Raw genomic sequence first — 17,801 nt, forward strand, 5'->3', positions numbered from 1 at the left:
CCCCTTCCCCTTGCCTCCCCTCCTCTCCCCTCCCCTCCTCTCCTCACTGTTCTATATATTCATTCTGGTTGGCAGTGATTCTTTTGGCATGTTTCTATAGTAAAACAGCAAGGTGTGGCGGTACACCCCTGTTATCACTGCCCCTCCAGAGGCTGAGGTGTGAAGTTTGCAGGTTTGAGGCCAGCCTGGACAATTTATTGAGACCCTGCCTCATATAAAGTTAAAAAAGGGCGGTGGCTGTAGAAGATGTGATTGAAAAATACAGTATTTTAAAATGAAATTATTGCAGTAAAAGACACACTACCATTAATCTTCCTCAAAATACTCGCCCTACCTATACACACTTACCCTGTTTTTTTTTGTTGTTGTTTTGTTTTGAGACAGTGGAGACAGTGTCTTGGCTTTGTAGTTCAAAGGGTCTTGAACTCATGATAGTCCTACCTTAGCCTCTGGTGCTGAGATTAGAGGGGTGCATATCTTGCCAGCTGTTCTTGCTACTTTCTGAAGTGGTTCTGGAAGTCCTTGGGAGTGTTGTATTGTTGTGGCTGCTTCTGCGTTTTGAACAGATTGAAAGTATTTACCTTTCAAGGTTATTTTGACTTTGGGGAAGAGTTGAAAGTCACACAATGCCAAATTAAGTGAACAAAGTGGATGAGACAGTGGAATGTTTTTATGATCCTTTCTTTCCATTGACTAACACTAGATACTGCATTCATTTTGTTTTATCACAATGTGTAAAGACATTTACATAAAATGACTTCCAGAATGGCTTCAGAAGGTGACAGGAAGGGTGGGATGAGTAATAAAATAAAAAATGTTCATTATAGTTTTTGATTTTGCCTCATAAAATTAAAAAAGAGCTGCAGATGTATGGTAGCTCAGTGGTGGAGGCCTTCCCTAGCATATATGGGCTCTGGGTTCGATCTCTAGCACTGCAAAGAGAAAAGAGCTTTTTAATTTTTCTGTTTTTCTTTTTGGTACTGGGAATCAAACTCACGATCTTGCGCTTGCTAAGCAGGCGCTTGTGCCAGTGAGCTATATCCCTGGCCCCAAAAAGAGCTTTTTAAGGGCCAATTTCACATGATTTGTTGTAACAGGATTGTATGTATTATTCATTTAGTTGGAAGACTACTTGTCTTAGTCAGCTAGGGTAATTTATGTGAAATATTGTAGATCGACTCAAGTAATACAGAGACAATTTTTTACTACAAATTTTAAAAATCTGAAGTCTTTTTATTTTTTTTGGAACATGACCTAAGCTAAATAAACCTTCAAGTAACCCCCCCCCCCAGTTTTTATAGTAGTCTCACCCGTGAGATATATTTCCCCTTGACTCAGATTGCCCATTTGTTTTATTTCCTAGAATCAGATACATTTTCACAAATTTAAAGATACTTACTTATTTTCCATATTAGGGATTGAACCCAGTGCTTTCACATTGAGGGATATCTCTGAGCTTTTAAAAATTTTTTATTTTGGGATTACAGGAATGCACGACCATGCCTGGTTGCTCTTACTTATTAGAGATTTTCTTTCAAAGTTTTGTGTTAGAGTTAGTTGGGTGTGTTGGCACAGGCAGAATGATGGTAAGTTCAAGTGCAGCCTGGGAAATTTAGCCACTTAAAGGCCTTGGTGTCAGAATTATTTTTAAAAAAAGCTGGGGATGTAGCTTAATGCAAAGGCCGTGGGTTCACCCTCCAATACTGACCTCCTTCCCCAAGTTACAGAATAATGTAAAACATTTGCATACTTTGAAAGTTAAATCTGTGAAAATAATAAACTCAGAGTAGTCTATTCCTGTCCTGTTTGTTTCACGTTGTTCTTTCTTTTCTCCCAATAGGAAACCATTTTTTTAACCTTAAAGTTTATCCTTCATTATATGTACAGAATCATGTGCTGCATAACAGTAGTTTCATCAGTGATGGATCTCATACAGTGGTAATCTCATAAGGTTATAATGGAGCTGAAAAATTCCTATGTGAAATTATGTATGTGTTCGCTGGTGTAAGCAGACTTACTGTGCTGCCAGTCATAAAGCTATATATGTATGCAGTTATGTACAGTATAGAGCTGGGCATAGTGGTACATGTCTGTGATCCCAGCATTTGGAAGGCTAAGGCAGATGGATCTTGAGTTGAAGGCCAGCCTGAGCTACCTGGTGGGACCCTGTCTCAAAAGAAGAAAATTGTGTATACTGTATAAAACTTAATAATAACAAAAGATGCTAGACTCTATGTAATCTCAGCACTTTGGGAGGCTGAGGGAGGAGGATCACAAGTTTGAATGCTCTTGGGGTATTTAAGGAGACTTGTTCAAAAACCAAAGGGTTGGGGATATAGCTCAGTTTATGTGTCTGTGTTATGTTTTATCATTATTTTGGCAAACTATATTCCTTTTACTTACTAAAAGGCTTGCTGTAAAACAGCATACCATGTTACACTGGCAGCAGCCTCATGTGTATTGTTGTCTCTTGATTGCATCAACAGGCAACATTGAGTGATGGGACTATATCAGTGATGGCGAACCATTTAGAGGTTTTGGTGATACAGCTTGCTGTGGCACATATGCCATAGGTTCGCCACCACTGGACTGTGTTAGTGCAGGTACACTCTATGGTGTTTGTATAGTGACAGAATTCATTTTTGGACGTGTCTCAGATTGTGTTCCTGTCCTTAAGGGATATATTATTTTATATGCATTGGATTCTTGCATTGATATTGGGCAGAAAATTGGATTCCATAACTATTGATGCCTTAAGTTTGTATTTTCTGAATTTTAGTGTCATGCAACCATCAATCTGATTTTAGAACGTTTTCATCATTGCAGAAGTTACGTTGCACACATTTTCCGTTAATTCCTGCTCCTGCTATTAGCCCTAACAACCACTGATTCTGTTTTTCTGTTATGTCTGGATGTTTTACATAAATGGGATTATGTGCTCTTGTGTCTGGTTTCTTTGACTTGCAAGTATTTGAAGTGTATCCATGTTTTGGAGTATACTGAAAGTTTGTTTCTTACTATTACTGAACAGTACTATATTGTATGAATATCCTGCTTTTTGTTTATCCATCTACCAATTAATGGACTTTTGGGTTGTGTCTAATTTTTGCTTTTATGAATAATGCTGCCTATGTACAATTACAGACATATCTGTGTATGGACCTAAATTTTCATATCTTTAGGAGTAGAATTGTTGGGTTGAATGGTATATTTATATTTAACTTTTTAAAGAGTAATAAATCTGCTTTCCAGTGTGATTGTACTATTTGGCATTTTACTAGTGATACACAAGTGTTCCAACTTCTCCACATTTTTTGCCAGCTCTTGGTGTTGCCATTTATTCTAATAGGTGTGTAGCATATTTTCATGTGCTTAGAAGCTCTTTGGCAAAATTATTTATTGAGATAATTTGCTTGCCTTTCAGATTGGATTGTCTTGTTGAGTTGTAGGAAATTTTCTCTTTTAGCCTTTCAGTTTGGATTGTCTTGTTGAGTTGTAGGAAATTTTTTCTTTTAAATGTTATCTTTATATTTGTTAAATGACCATGTAATGTAAAGAATAGCAGCAATGCTTATCACTACTTTTTCCCCATATTATTATTGCATATTGGTTATACAGATTACTGGGTTTTTCATTTGTATGTGGATGTAATATACTTTAAATTATTCTCTCCCATCACTGTCCCTTTTCTGCCCTTCTTCCTAGGTTTGTTTGTTTATTTTGCAGTTTCAGTGTGTTAGTTTTGATCATGTTCATCACCCCTTTGTTTGCTAGTATCATGGTTATATAGCCTTCTATCAGGTATGTGATTTATAAATATTTTTCCCAGAGTATCTCTTCTCCCTCTCTTGCTCCCTCCTAAAGAAGTTTATAAAGCAGAAATTTAGAAGTACACACTCAAAGAAATAGAATGCAGGCCCTCGAGAGAGAGATGCCTATTTTCATTTTCTTAATAGTGACTTAAAGTACAGGTTTTTAATTTTGAGGAAATTCTTTTGTGGATTGTAGATTTGGTATCACTTCTAAGAACACTTTGCCCCATCTGAAGCCATGAAAATTTTCAAGTTTTACTTCTGACATTTAGTCTTGGGAATCATATTCTTAAGTTTTGTATATGTTGTAAAGTAAGGATCTGAATTTGTGAAAAATACTTTTGCAAAGGACTTGGATATCAAGTTGTCTCACATAATATACTTCTCTTTTGGGCCAGGGATATAGCTCAGCGGCACAGTGTCTACCTGGCAAGTGCAAGGTCCTGAGTTCAATTCCTGGTAACCCCTCCCAAATACACACACACACACACACACACACACACACACACACTCTTACACATTTAGTATACTCTCTCTCTGTTTCTGTCTCTGTCTCTCTTACTCGATACATTCTCTGGGGACTTTTGTCTCACAAACCAGTTAACCATAAGTGTGGGAATTTCTTTGTGAACTGTCAGTTCTTTCTTCTTATTCTGTATGCCTGTACTTTTGTAGTTACTAGACTGTCTTGATTAATGTGACTATTTAAAAATTTTTCAACTTTATTTTTTAAAACTGGTGTTCTAGATCCTGTGTGAGTCCATCTGAATTTTATAATCAGTGAATAGTCTTAGAGGAACTCATTGATTATTTTTTTTTACAGATTGACCTGGCAAAAATGCCATCGGGATAGTACTGAGTCTTCCAATCCAGGAATATGAGATGTACCTTCAGATTTTCTTTCAGCAGTGTTTAGTGGTTGTGAATATAGAAATCTTGTACTCTCAGTTTTTCTGTTTTTCAAATACATCTTGATGTTATTATGAACAGGTTTTTAAAAGTTAATTTCTGAGTGTAGATTCCTAGTATATAGAAATCCAAAATTAGCATAAATAATTTGTATTGTGACTGCTAAACTCATGGCAGTTTTTATGTATGAATTTCTTGGAAGTTTTCTATATATAGGATTTATAATCTGTTACTAACAGCTTTATGTCTTCCTTTTCGATCTGAATGCCTCAAGTTCTTTATTGAACCTTAACTAGAGTAACCAGAATCCCAAGTATTACTTTGAATAGAAGTAGTGAAAAGTGTATTCTTTCCTTGTTCCTGATCTTTAGAAGAAAATAATTCAGTATTTTACCTTTTAAAGTATGATGTTGGCTGTACATTCTAGTTTAATTTTCTTTTTAATATGAATGGAGGATTGGGTATGGTGGCATATGCCTGTAATCCCAGCACTTGGGAGGCAGAGGTAGGAGGATTGCTGTGAATTTGAGAGCAGCCTGCTGTGCATAAATTAGTGCAAGGTTAGCCTGCACTACATAGTCAGACCCCGACTTGAAAAAACAAAAGCAAAAAGAATGGGTGTTGGATATGTTGCTGGATTCTGCTTACTGTTTTGTTATGGATTTTAGTTTGTATCTTCATGGGGGACTTCGGTCTGTATTGTGTGTGTGTGTGTGTGTGTGTGTGTGTGTGTGTGTGTTGGCGGATGTTATCAGACCCTAAAAAATGAGATGGGCATTATTTTTTCCTCCTTTAGTTTTGAATGTTATTGAAAAATAAAATAATTACTTTTAGAATTTACCACTGAAGGCATTTAGTCCTGGAGTTCATTCCCTCCTTCCCTCCCCTCTGTGTCTCTCAGTCTTGTTTTTTCTTTTTAGTCTTTTGTGTTGAGGATTGAACCCCAGGGCTTCACCCATGCTAGGCAAGCACTTATTCCTGAGCTACATCTCCAGTTCTGAAGTTTTCTTTTTAGAAGACTTTTCAGTTATGATTTCAGTTTCTCAATATATATTCATTTAGTATACACCTGTCAATTTTTCTTGTCAGTTTTGGCCGTGTGTGTTTTAGAAATCTGTCTATTTTCATCTGAGTTTTTTGATTGGTTGGCATAAAGTTGTGCAGAATATTTCATTAGGCTTTTACATTTCATTGCTGTTTTTGGTAAGTTTTAATCTATTCGGTAATTTTGTTACGGGGTTTTGGGGTGGTAGAATCTCCTTCAGGAGGTGGTTTTTAGGTTCTTTCTATCCTGAGCAAGACAAGTGCAAATGGTAGCAAAGTTTATTTAGAAGTAAGAAAAGAAACAGGCTCTGCAGAGCGAGTTTGGGCCAAATAAAAGGAAAAAAAGTACACCCTCAGTGTGAGGGTGGGCTGTCCATGCAAGAGAGAACCAGCACAGTGGTGAAAACAATGTGTTGTTTTTGTATTATCCACTCCTCAGGCAAATGGCAGTTCTAGGCCTCCTGTTGAAAACCTGCTCTAGTTCTTGTGAGAAGTTCACATGCAGGGCTTAGGGGAAGTGTTCTGTGTATGTATCCTGGCATTTTGTAATTGATAGGTCACACATATTTCCACAGCAAGTTTTGCCACACTGTAATCTTCTGTCTCAATTTTAGCTAACACTTGCCAAACAGTTTGATTTTTAAAAACAACTATCTTTGGATTTTATTGATTTTTCTCTGGTTATTCTATTTTATTCCCCCCCTCCCCCCCCCATGGTACTAGGGATTGAACCATGGCCTTTGCACTAAGCTATATCCCCAGCCCTTTTTAGTTAGTTAGTTGCGGGTGGAGGGGGGGCACAGGGATTTGCTATATAGTTCAGGCAGGCTTTGAACTCACTATGCAGCCCAGGCTGGCCTTGAGCTCTTGCCTCAGCCTCCCTAGTGCTGGGATTATAGTTGTGTGCCACTACACACAGCTAAAATTTTTTTATTTTGAGGTGGAGTCTCACTAAATTGCCCAGGCTAGACTTGAATTTTTGATTTTTGTACTTTAGCTTCTCAGAGTGTGTTGGGAAAATGTGTGTCATCATAACTGACACACTAAATTGTTCTTATCTTTCTTTGCTTTTATCCCTAGTTTGAATTTAGTAGTTCTTTCCCTCTTGTGGTGACAAAAGCTTATTAGGTTATTGATTTGAAACCTTATTTTCTTTTTTTTTTTTGGTTTTTCTCCGGTACCGGGAACCGAACTCATGACCTTGCGCTTGCCAGGCAGGCGCTTTTGCCGCTGAGCTAAATCCCCAGCCCCTGAAACCTTATTTTCTGATGCAGACTTTAAGACACACAAGTCTTGCTGTGTTGCCCAGACTGCCCTTGAACTCCTGAACTCAGGTGATCCTCTTCCCTCAGTTTCCCTAATCATGGGGCTACACTTGCATGCCATCATGGCCAGCTTGATACAGGCCTTTGAAACTAGCATTTTTCCTATAAATACTGTGTTAGCAGGATTCTCAAAATTTTGTTTTCATTTTTACTAAGAAAATGTTTTCTACATTTCCTTGTGGTATCCTTTACTTATCGATTACTTTAATTGCAAATTTTCCTGATTCCTCTCTTTCTGTTGATTTCCAGTTTCTGTGTGATCCAGATATTGTATGGTTTATGAGAAAAGAGGTACTGCTTTGGGTTAACTATGAGCCATTTGTCTAAATTGGAAATCGAACATTTGTTTCTTTGGGCAGTAAGTGTAGAAATGGGGATTGGATCTACTTGCTTTCCTTTTACTAGCTCATTTGGGAGTGGTCTCAAGTTGAGGGACAACTTTCACTGTTAAACCATATTGCCACACTTAGTATACTTCTGGTTTGTGACACTGTTCATTTTGAATTCTGTCATAAGAATTGAAGTCCAAAATTACGTCGTTTTCCTTTCCTATAATTCTTTCTCCATTTTTATTTTTTGCTTTTTTGGGGGGTGAGTATCAGGAATTGAACTTAGGACCTTGTGCTTGCCAGGCAGGTGCTGTGTCACTGAGCTGTCTCCCTGGCTGGTTTTTTACATTTTTTGTAGGAGATTTTGAGTTGAATAGTACTTCTTTTCATTTTCATTATTTTTTTTAACCATTGTAATTACATTTTATTTGCTTTAAAATTTACGATTAGCTATATATAATAAATACTGATTGAAATTGTGTATTTTCTGATGGGAAGTTGCCTTTGTACTGATGAATACTTTCAGGTCTAGTCTATGAGAGCAAAGATCCAATTTTTTTTGCTTGTGTCTTTTTTCCAGTGTCCAACATAAAATCATCAGACTATTTTATTTAATAGGTTGGAACATTACAGTATTGCAGTGGGTTTTAAGCTTAATTTATGCTTTTGGTATAACTGACGCTCAACTTTTTAACTTTATAGGCTTTTTTGGAAGGGTATTGGGGATTTGGCCTCAGGCCTTTGCATTAAGCTATATTCCTAGCCCTTTTTCTTCCCGTGTCTTTGTTTGTCTTTGATTTGGAGATAAGGCCTTGCTCAGTTGCCCACAGTAGGCTTGAATTTGTAACCCTTCTGCCTCAGCCTTCTAGAATGTTGGGGATTCTAGGCATGTGCCACCATACACTTTAAAAGCCTTGGGAGAGAAGAATATGACAAAAGTGGATGAGATCATATAGTTTGGAGGAAAGGCGTAGAATGAAGGACTATTCTGATTGGAGATAAAGCAATGAGGAATATGGCATGGAAACAAAGTAACCATTAGTACTTTTTCACTCCTTGTAAGATATATTTTTGGTTGTGTCACGAATTTAACCCATATCAATTTTGATAGATTAATGTCATCTTAACTCCTGTATATGAACTATAAATTTATTTTACTAAAATCTTTGCTTTCCTCCTCCTTCTCTTTAGGGCATTTGCTGCAAGATCCTATTGCACCCACCAACTCCACCTGCCAACACTATGTCTGCAAAAATTGTAAAGGCAAGAAAATGATGATGAAACCTTCATGTAGCTGGTGCAAAGACTATGAGCAGTTTGAGGAAAACAAGCAGTTAAGCATTCTAGTGAATTGCTACAAAAAGCTATGTGAATATATAACACAGACTACACTTGCACGGGATATAATAGAAGCAGTCGACTGTTCTTCGGATATTTTGGCTTTGCTTAATGATGGGTCATTGTTTTGTGAGGAGACAGAAAAACCCTCGGATTCATCCTTTACTTTGTGTTTGACACATTCCCCTTTACCTTCAACCTCAGAACCTACAACTGATCCTCAACCTAGTTTATCTCCAATGTCTGAAAGTACCCTAAGCATTGCTATTGGCAGTTCTGTTATCAATGGTTTGCCTACTTATAATGGGCTTTCAATAGATAGATTTGGTATAAATATTCCTTCACCTGAACATTCAAATACAATTGATGTATGTAATACTGTTGACATAAAAACTGAGGATCTGTCTGATAGCCTGCCACCTGTCTGCGACACAGTAGCCACTGATTTATGCTCCACTGGCATTGACATCTGCAGTTTCAGTGAAGATATAAAACCTGGTGACTCTCTGTTACTGAGTGTTGAGGAAGTACTCCGCAGCTTAGAAACTGTTTCAAATACAGAAGTTTGTTGTCCTAATTTGCAGCCGAACTTGGAAGCCACTGTATCCAATGGGCCTTTTTTGCAGCTTTCTTCCCAGGCTCTTAGCCATAATGTCTTTATGTCTACCAGTCCGGCACTTCATGGTTTGTCGTGTACAGCAGCAACTCCGAAGGCAGCAAAATTGAATAGAAAACGGTCCAGATCAGAAAGCGACAGTGAGAAAGTTCAGCCACTTCCAATTTCTACCATAATCCGAGGCCCAACATTGGGGGCATCTGCTCCTGTGACAGTGAAACGGGAGAGCAAAATTTCTCTTCAACCTATAGCAACTGTTCCCAATGGAGGCACAACGCCCAAAATCAGCAAAACTGTACTTTTGTCTACTAAAAGCATGAAAAAGAGTCATGAACATGGATCTAAGAAATCTCATTCTAAAACCAAGCCAGGTATTCTAAAAAAAGACAAAACAGTAAAGGAAAAGATTCCTACTCATCATTTTATGCCAGGAAGTCCTACCAAGACTGTGTACAAAAAGCCCCAGGAAAAGAAAGGGTGTAAATGTGGGCGTGCTACTCAAAATCCAAGTGTTCTTACATGCCGTGGCCAACGCTGCCCTTGCTACTCTAACCGCAAAGCCTGCTTAGATTGTATATGTCGTGGCTGCCAAAACTCCTATATGGCCAATGGGGAGAAGAAGCTGGAGGCATTTGCTGTGCCAGAAAAGGCCTTGGAGCAGACCAGGCTCACTTTGGGCATTAACGTGACTAGCATTGCTGTGCGTAACGCTAGTACCAGCACCAGTGTAATTAACGTCACAGGGTCCCCAGTAACGACATTTTTAGCTGCCAGTACTCATGATGATAAAAGTTTGGATGAAGCTATAGACATGAGATTCGACTGTTAAATCAGTGGGTCTTTAAGCCTACCTCTGGTAGGGAAATAGCTAGTTTTACGGCAGCTATGGTTCTGTTGGTTTAACTTGCCGGAGCTCCTGCATATAGATCACTTGTATCAAGTGTTTTCATTGCTAAGTTATATGTGTTAGTGTCGGGGAAATAGTTTGCAGATAATGGAGGAGTAACCCTACAACTGTATGTCCTTAGTTCTTACAGAACCTCATAGTTGGAGAACAAATGCTGATGCAACTGATTTATAAAATGAACTTTGGCAAGGAAAATAAAACATTAACCTCATTGTCTATGGTCATGCTTTGTGCATAATCAAAGTTTATGATTAAACGTAAGGAAGTGGTATCTAGTCAGTCCATAAAGATTGTGCTAATTTTTTGTGGAAAAGTAGCCATTAGTTTCTTCAGGAGATTCAGTGCTGCCTTCAGGTGCAACATTTGACATTCTGTTGAAAAGCTGATGTGTCCAGCTCAACCTTTGTACTGACATAATACCATTTCTGATCATGAAAATTGGCTACTGGTGTATGTAGCAGTTCTTAAATCAGCAGTATTATGAAAGAAAATTTGCCTCTCATTAGAATGTTTAAGAAATCGGTCCTTTAAAAAAAGTGAAGAAACAAATTCCGTCAGACTCAAAGTTTAGTTGTCTATGCTACAAAACTCTTTTGAGAGTTGAGCCCCCTTTTTAGTTAAGTCTGACTCATTTCTGGGAAAAAATTCTAAATCCTCCACTTGGAGCAATGTTCTAATTGGATAAATGAACAGTTTTAATCTGGTGGTAACTGAATCTAGACTAGTATGTGACACAATTTTTAAAATGAGATTTTATTTAGAAATTGGAATTTATTTAAAATACTTTCAGGATAATACCCCACAACTTATCCAGATTTATGCATTTTTATTGTCATTGGCTGATTGGTTTTTGTTTTCTCTGTTTATTTGCCACATACTTTATTTTGAATATGCTCCTATTTTTTTTAAGGGTGCTATTCATTATGAAGACTTCTTTATTGAGGCCTAATAAAAGTGTCTTTTATGAAGCCTGTGCATTTAGGTAGGTTTGAAGTTAGGGGGATTTTCTTTAGAACGCTCTTTTGCATGTAAAGCACAAACTGTGTTTCAGTTTAGATGTACTTCTTCCCTTTATTTTTTATGGGGAAGATAAACATTCTGTTGAAGGGAAATCTAGTCAGTTGCTTGAAAAGAGCACAGCCCAAGTAAAACAAGGACTGACTAGGTGTAAAGAAACAGCCTTGTGATTTAAAAGAAGTTGCTGCTTTGACAGTGCTTAAAGAAAAAATACTGCTGGAAAAGTTCCAATTTCTACTACGTTCACCACCTCTAGTGAGATCTGATGTGTTGAAGTAATGTTTTGATTGGGCACACAGCATGTTCAATGATGGTTACTCACTTAGTACAAGACATGGGGAAGAAACCCGAACCTTTGGACACAGAGCAGATGACACCTCCTTCTGTTTTGTAGTGTACCCTGGTGTCATTTTCTGTGAATGTGGTCAGGTAGAGTTGTTTTTGTTGTTGTTGGGCCTTTTTTTTTTTTTTTTTTTTTTTTTTTTTTTCCCTTTTGGTCTCTTGGTGGGGTGGGGGTGGGCTAAAGCCATAGGAAGAAAAATGTGATGTATGTGTCCAGTATGTACTATTTTGTTTTTGTTTTGCAAGAAGAGTTGAACTATTTTTGATAACAAGAGTAAATGGTGGAAAATGCTTCTTAGTTGTCTTGTCTTTATTTGCTTTCCAAGTTTTGGAATTTTATTTAATTCCGTTAAGTGTTAGCAGTGTCTTATAAACATGTATTTACCTAAAACTTGTAACAATTTTGTGTTGAACCCAGATGCCCTGCTATATAAACTTGTAAATCTGTTCTTTATTCACTAATGATTACTGCAAAGATGACTAGAAATGAGATTGTACACATGGATGATTATGATATATTTTGCAATCTCCCAAACTTTCCTACTATGATCTTAAAATTCATGGAGTACTTTATTGCTTCCCAAGTTTGATAATCTTGGTTTTGTGTTTTTTGATGCATGGGAGGTTGGCAATATAGACAAAGTGAAAATCATTATTAGTATGTGAGGACCTTGATTGTTATGTAATATTGCCAATGATGAATTCAGGTTGTTTTTAGCACAAGTTTCTCTTTTTTATGCTGGTATTCTCACTGCCACATTTTTGAAAACCTGTATTACTCCTTAAAATCTATCAATAAATGATAGTTTTCTAATTCTATGTTGTAGAATACTGAGGAGTTTGGGATAGCATGCTTTGAATGGTCTGTTGATTTGGGGGAAGAGTAATTACAGTGCCTTTATATGTATTTATTTATTTAAACCCCTTGATTTATTTAAGAATGCTGACTTAGGGAATTCCAGAAGTAACTGGATTTACTTCATCAGGATATGAAACTCCTAAAATAAGAACAGCATCTGATTGTTATTAATATAAACAGTCAAGTCATCTTTTCCCTTAGGTAAATAGTTTTCGAGCTGATTATCTTTTTGGTTAGCCCCAAGAAGTATACATGTGTGCTTCTTTGTTTCATTGTGTTCTTAGTTTTCTTGAAACAATCCTGTGGTAACCTTGTTGAAGAAAAGTTTTATAGCAAATAAAATTTTGTCCTACACCATAGCACATTACATACTTCAGAAAATACTAAGTTCAAAGTCTGTTGTCTGGACATAATACTTTGGTAATTTATACTTTTCCTTAAAAAACTAAACTTTATGTACCCAGTAATATGCAATTGTATATTCTTTTAAAATGATACATTATAGATAAGGTTAATGTCCACTTTGGTCTCTGTGAACCCCTCACTCCAAAACCCTGGTCCTCCCTCCTATCAGTGTTTCCAGGGGTTCAAAAAGTTATCTAAGAAACTCAAGTCTTTTCACGCTGTTACTCCTTCAGATATGTGGTGTGATTATCTTAGTGAACATGATTCATATTTGACAAATTTTATTTAGTTTGCAAAAAGGGAAAAACAAAAGTTTTAAGTCATGCAGCCTTCCCCACTCAAACCCATCTTAACATTTCCAAAAGCTGAGCAATCACTTGTTAACTCTAAAGTTCCATATAAACATAACTTGAACAATACAGTGACAGGTAAGATGCAGGGCAGATATACAGACTTTTATTGTTAACCTTCGCAATTAATGTTATGCTATGAAACTCATTTTTCATTAAACAGCATTAAGATCATGATACTTCATCCTTTATCAAGGAATCTGGGATGTTACAATTTAAAATTTCCAGTTTGGCAGTAACACTTACATTTAGCAATATCTTATCCAAAAGTCAAACATACTATCCTAGATCCTCACAATTCACATTCCTTGTATTCAGCTCTAAGGAGAGTACAGTGAATCACATGCTTGCATTTGTTAAAAATGTGGTCATTTTGGGTAACCCAAATTAGCCAAAAGGGATGGTACTGATAGCTCTATTTTTATAATTTTAAAGCCAAATAGTGATCACAGTCAGAGGATTTTGATGAAACAAGAAGGCAAAGAAGTAAAGCCGAATAGTAATAAAAATATATTGTAAAAGTACATTTTATTTTTACTTTTTGGGGAGCCTCAGAAAATTACGGATAATAAAACCTTTAAACCTTATCTGGTTTCTTAAACTGTAACCTTTTGTATTTTTATCTGAACACTTTTTAAAAGGTAACTTTCCCCAGTAAAGGCTCAATAGGATTGGTGGTAAATTTCATGTATCACAAATTTTTAAGTATGTTTAATCATAAAGGTGCACTAACAGGAAACAGGGAGATCTTGTGAGAAGCAGGATGGCTAGGATTGGTAACTTGTGCATTCCCTTAATTTTTTCCACTTTTTGCCTATTATTGTCCAGTGTTTGTTTATTGTGGTGCTGGCCTGAATACCAGCAAGGAAGTAAAACTATTGACACTTTTTAAGACATCAATTAAAAAAATCTAGGGGAAAAGCCAGCACTGACAGGTACTAAAAAATTTCTTAGGAGGGATTTCTTTTACTTACATCGAAATATCATCCTTTTTAGTGATTTCTCTCACCGCCCCTGCCCCCCACCCCCAAGCTACACACTATGGACTGTTGAAAAGATGTAGGATTCTGACATGAACACATACCACTGTAGTCACTTTTTTTCATGGGTGCCATCACGATTTTCTTCCATTTCTGTGATAAATATTGAGGTGGATGAAATACCTGCATTAATAGTTTCTTTTCAAGATTATGGAATAACGTATGAAGAAAAACACGGTCTAGGAAGAATTCTTAATAGTATATCACTATTTTAAGTCTTTAGGTCTTCTGCTATAAAGATGAGCCAGATAATGTGGAGATTAATAAATGATTTAGTAGTTTTGAGTGTTAAGAGACTTTTTTCAAGTATGAGTCAAATTTCTGTACTTGTCTTCATTTAAGAAGTTTTACTTGTAATTTTACATAAGATCCACAGTAAGGATGGAGAGGTTGCTAGAGCTTGCCAGTGAAATTGGAAGGCCCAGTGGTTATACCTGAGGATGTAAAGTGACTAGCAGTTTGGCAGGTCATTGTGAAATTACATTAAACCAGGTAAGTTCAGTATCTTTGAACTCCAGTACACATAATTAAAGGAAGTCTCTGAGATGTTTTGGCAGTGCTTTTATTACTAGGACTAAGTCAATTCTGGAGGCCCTGACTACATTTTCAGGTTCCAGAATTTTCTGACTCAAGTTTTCTGCAAATGAACATTTCTTCCAGGCTCCATAGGAGCCCTGGGGGCCTCAGGGATGCTGGCCAACACTGAGTCAACTTCTGCTTCTTTGCAGAGGATGAACTGCTTGGCACTGTCCCCAAGGCACCCAAGGTACATTCAGGGGTGTAGAGTGCTGATGTGCAGACTTTGTAAAGTGGTGGTACATTGTTAGACACTTGAAGGAAAAGCTCTGCAAGAATTTGAGGCAAACTGCAGTCTCCTAAGTTGAGGGCATATTTAGACTCATTGCTTAAAAACAGTTAAAAGTCCCTAGTGCAGATACACACTTGGAGAAATTAAAGCCTTTAAGAAGCAGTATGCAAACTAGGGCATCTCTTCACAAGAAGAAATATTAAAATACACATCTTCCTTTCATGTTGACCTTGGCAGCTACTCTTCATCCACTGACTGAAGCTTTCCACATTGCTCTGAAATGCTTGAGGTTACTATTTTACTGCTTTTGTTTCCAAGTTCAGAGGGAGGGGTGGCTTCATCTGTTTCATAATCTTCAAAGGAGCTGAAAAGGAAGCAAGAATAAGTGATTTTAAGTTTCAACAATTGTGTGCAAGTCAGTATGGCAAACCAGAGACTAAAAAATAGCCTGCAAAAGCAGCCTCAATTACTAAATGGCAGTTATTAAATGAGCTAACACTTAAGACCACAGAACATTTTCCCTGTCCTTAAAGCTCAAGTCCATGTCGGAATTCGTTGAAAACGCACTCTATCGAGCCTTTCATAGGGGGCTTGGTGGAAAGAGTTTAAATGTTTTCACTGAAGTTTTCCATGCAGGGTGGGGAATTTTTTCAGCTCTCATAATGCTGTATAGATTCCTTGCCTGGCTTTCAGTAGGCACACTTACATGTGCAAATGTGTACGGAGAGCACAGATTTTCCTTCATTCTGCTTTTCCAGAACTCCACAGCGGATCTAGATGTTCATCCTTGGAAGAATTCCCTCTGCTCACTCTCCTATAGAGTGTACTGGTAGCCCTCAATTCTGTGTCTTCCAGGCTACGCTTCAATATGATTTAGATAGACATGAAAACTTGATGTCTTTTCAATGATGGCTGCATAATGTATTGAACTATTTTTTTCCTCTCAAGTACAAGGGCTTGAGTCCAGGGTCTATATCCCTAGCAATGCCCCACACTGCTGCCCTTCAATTTTGAAGCGGTCTCAGTCTCTCAGGTGTCCAGGCTGAGTCTGAGTTTATGATCCTCTGCCCCAGCTTTCCCAGAGTGCTGGGATTATAGGATATTCTACCAGTGCCTGGCTTGAACTGAGAAAATGTTTTGAGGCTACATCTGAGCCCAGGAAAATACACATGGTCATTTACTAAAAGCATAATTACTTGCTGCCACTTACCCTTTGCAGAGACCTTCTACAACAGTTGAGCACAAATTTCTAGAAATACAGTCCCTTAAAACAGTATGAAGGCCAACGAGTGGGAGGAAAAACACACCGACGTGGGTATACCCAGTCTGAGTTACTTGTTCACATTGCTCGATAGGGTTTCATGTAGTTCAGGCTGGCCTCAAACTTGTGGTCTTCCTGTCTCAGCCTTCTGAGTGCTGGGACTACACTTGTGCGTCACCATCCCTGGTTTAAACTTCCCCCTTTTTGGCAGTACTAGGGATCAAGCCTTTGATCTACTAGGTAAAGTCCCACTGAGCTACTATCCCTGGCTTTTTTGTGTTGGACTGGTCTTGCTGTGTTGCCCATGCCAGTTTTCAACTTACGGGCTGAAGTGATCCTCCTGCCTCATCAGCCTCCCCATAGCTAGGACTACAGGCTTGTACCATTGCAGCCAGTTGCTAAAGCATTTCTTAGGTCACTCTTTTAAAAAAAAGCCTACCTGGTGTTTGGAAAATCATTCCTTATTAATACCAGTTTGTGATATTATAAAAAATTATTTACAACTTGATCATTTTGCAAAAATATTCCATTCTTAGTTGCCACACCTTCCCCAATTTCCTGAGGCCTCCAAGTGGGATATGCTGGATAAAGAGGTAACAGGTAGATAACTGAATAGGAGTGACCTGCAGATTGCACACTTCATTTTGAGGAATGAAATTCTCAAATGTTAACTGTAGCAATGCACTGGGAGACCCTGGGACTGCTTATTTACTGTCAGAGTGGAAGACACTCTCTACTCTTTGATGCACTGACTTGCTGTTTGCAAGCTCCCAGTGTCTTAAGTACTTCAGTGTGGGCCTAAAGAGTTGTCTAGAGTGAGATTCATTAAGTATTTGAATGCCTCTTGCTAAGCACGAGCAAAATGTTAACGATCGAAATGGAGAACACTGAAGCAGCCCTTCCGTAGACCACGTGTAGCCTAATGGGGGCCACCTGGAGTGGAAGTTGAGTGTGTGAGCTTTTAGAGGATGGGCTTTGGAATTCAGGTTCCAACTTGGATTGATCACTTACTGTGACTTTGGGCATGTTACTTTACCCCACTACATCAATTTCCTCAACTCATGAGTTTCTGTCTCAGACTGAGGTGCAGATGAGGGGCTGATCACAAACTTGGCAAATGTTAGCTACTCTTTAGTAATGAGACTTACTGGAGTATGATGGTGACCTCTATATTGGGGGGCAGGGTTACAAATTTATGCTTGTGAATTAAATTATAAAAGGGAGTTGAGTAATCATCCTTTTTCAGTGTCCTTGAGACTGTTCCCTTCAGTAGTTTCACCACTGGAGGTGACTCTGCCCCTGGGATATACTTGGCAATATATAGAGACATCTGACTGCCATAGTTGGGTGGGTCCTACAAGCATCTAAGTTGCTGCTAAGCAACTTACAAGAACTACCCAGACTAAAACATAATTGCCATTGAGTAGTGTGAGCCACGT

At 37.9% G+C, this 17,801-nt stretch overlaps 2 protein-coding genes across 5 annotated transcripts in view; one reads left to right on the forward strand and one right to left on the reverse strand.

Annotated features, from left to right (window-relative positions):
- The window catches only part of Msl2 (male-specific lethal 2 homolog (Drosophila)), a gene marked incomplete at its 5' end in the record, with an annotated part of 43,918 nt that extends 33,426 nt beyond the window's left edge, over positions 1-10,492 (forward strand). Inside the window, 1 exon segment of the mRNA XM_005406780.2 lies at positions 8,611-10,492. Coding sequence (XP_005406837.1) covers positions 8,611-10,202 — 1,592 coding nt within the window. The 3' untranslated portion in view covers positions 10,203-10,492.
- A 2,675-nt stretch (positions 10,493-13,167) lies between these two features.
- Positions 13,168-17,801, reverse strand: part of Ppp2r3a (protein phosphatase 2, regulatory subunit B'', alpha) — a 103,983-nt gene continuing 99,349 nt past the window's right edge. For 2 of the 4 annotated variants that reach the window (XM_005406782.2, XM_005406783.2), the window contains exon 13: positions 13,168-15,465. In XM_005406782.2, the coding sequence (XP_005406839.1) occupies positions 15,339-15,465 (127 nt within the window). In that variant the 3' untranslated portion in view covers positions 13,168-15,338. The remainder of the gene's footprint in view (positions 15,466-17,801) is intronic. The other 2 variants (XM_013505755.1, XM_013505757.1) reach the window with 1 other exon arrangement.

This window comes from Chinchilla lanigera, unplaced genomic scaffold, assembly GCF_000276665.1.
Source record: "Chinchilla lanigera isolate Chin_1 unplaced genomic scaffold, ChiLan1.0 scaffold00100, whole genome shotgun sequence".
NCBI lineage: Eukaryota > Metazoa > Chordata > Mammalia > Rodentia > Chinchillidae > Chinchilla > Chinchilla lanigera.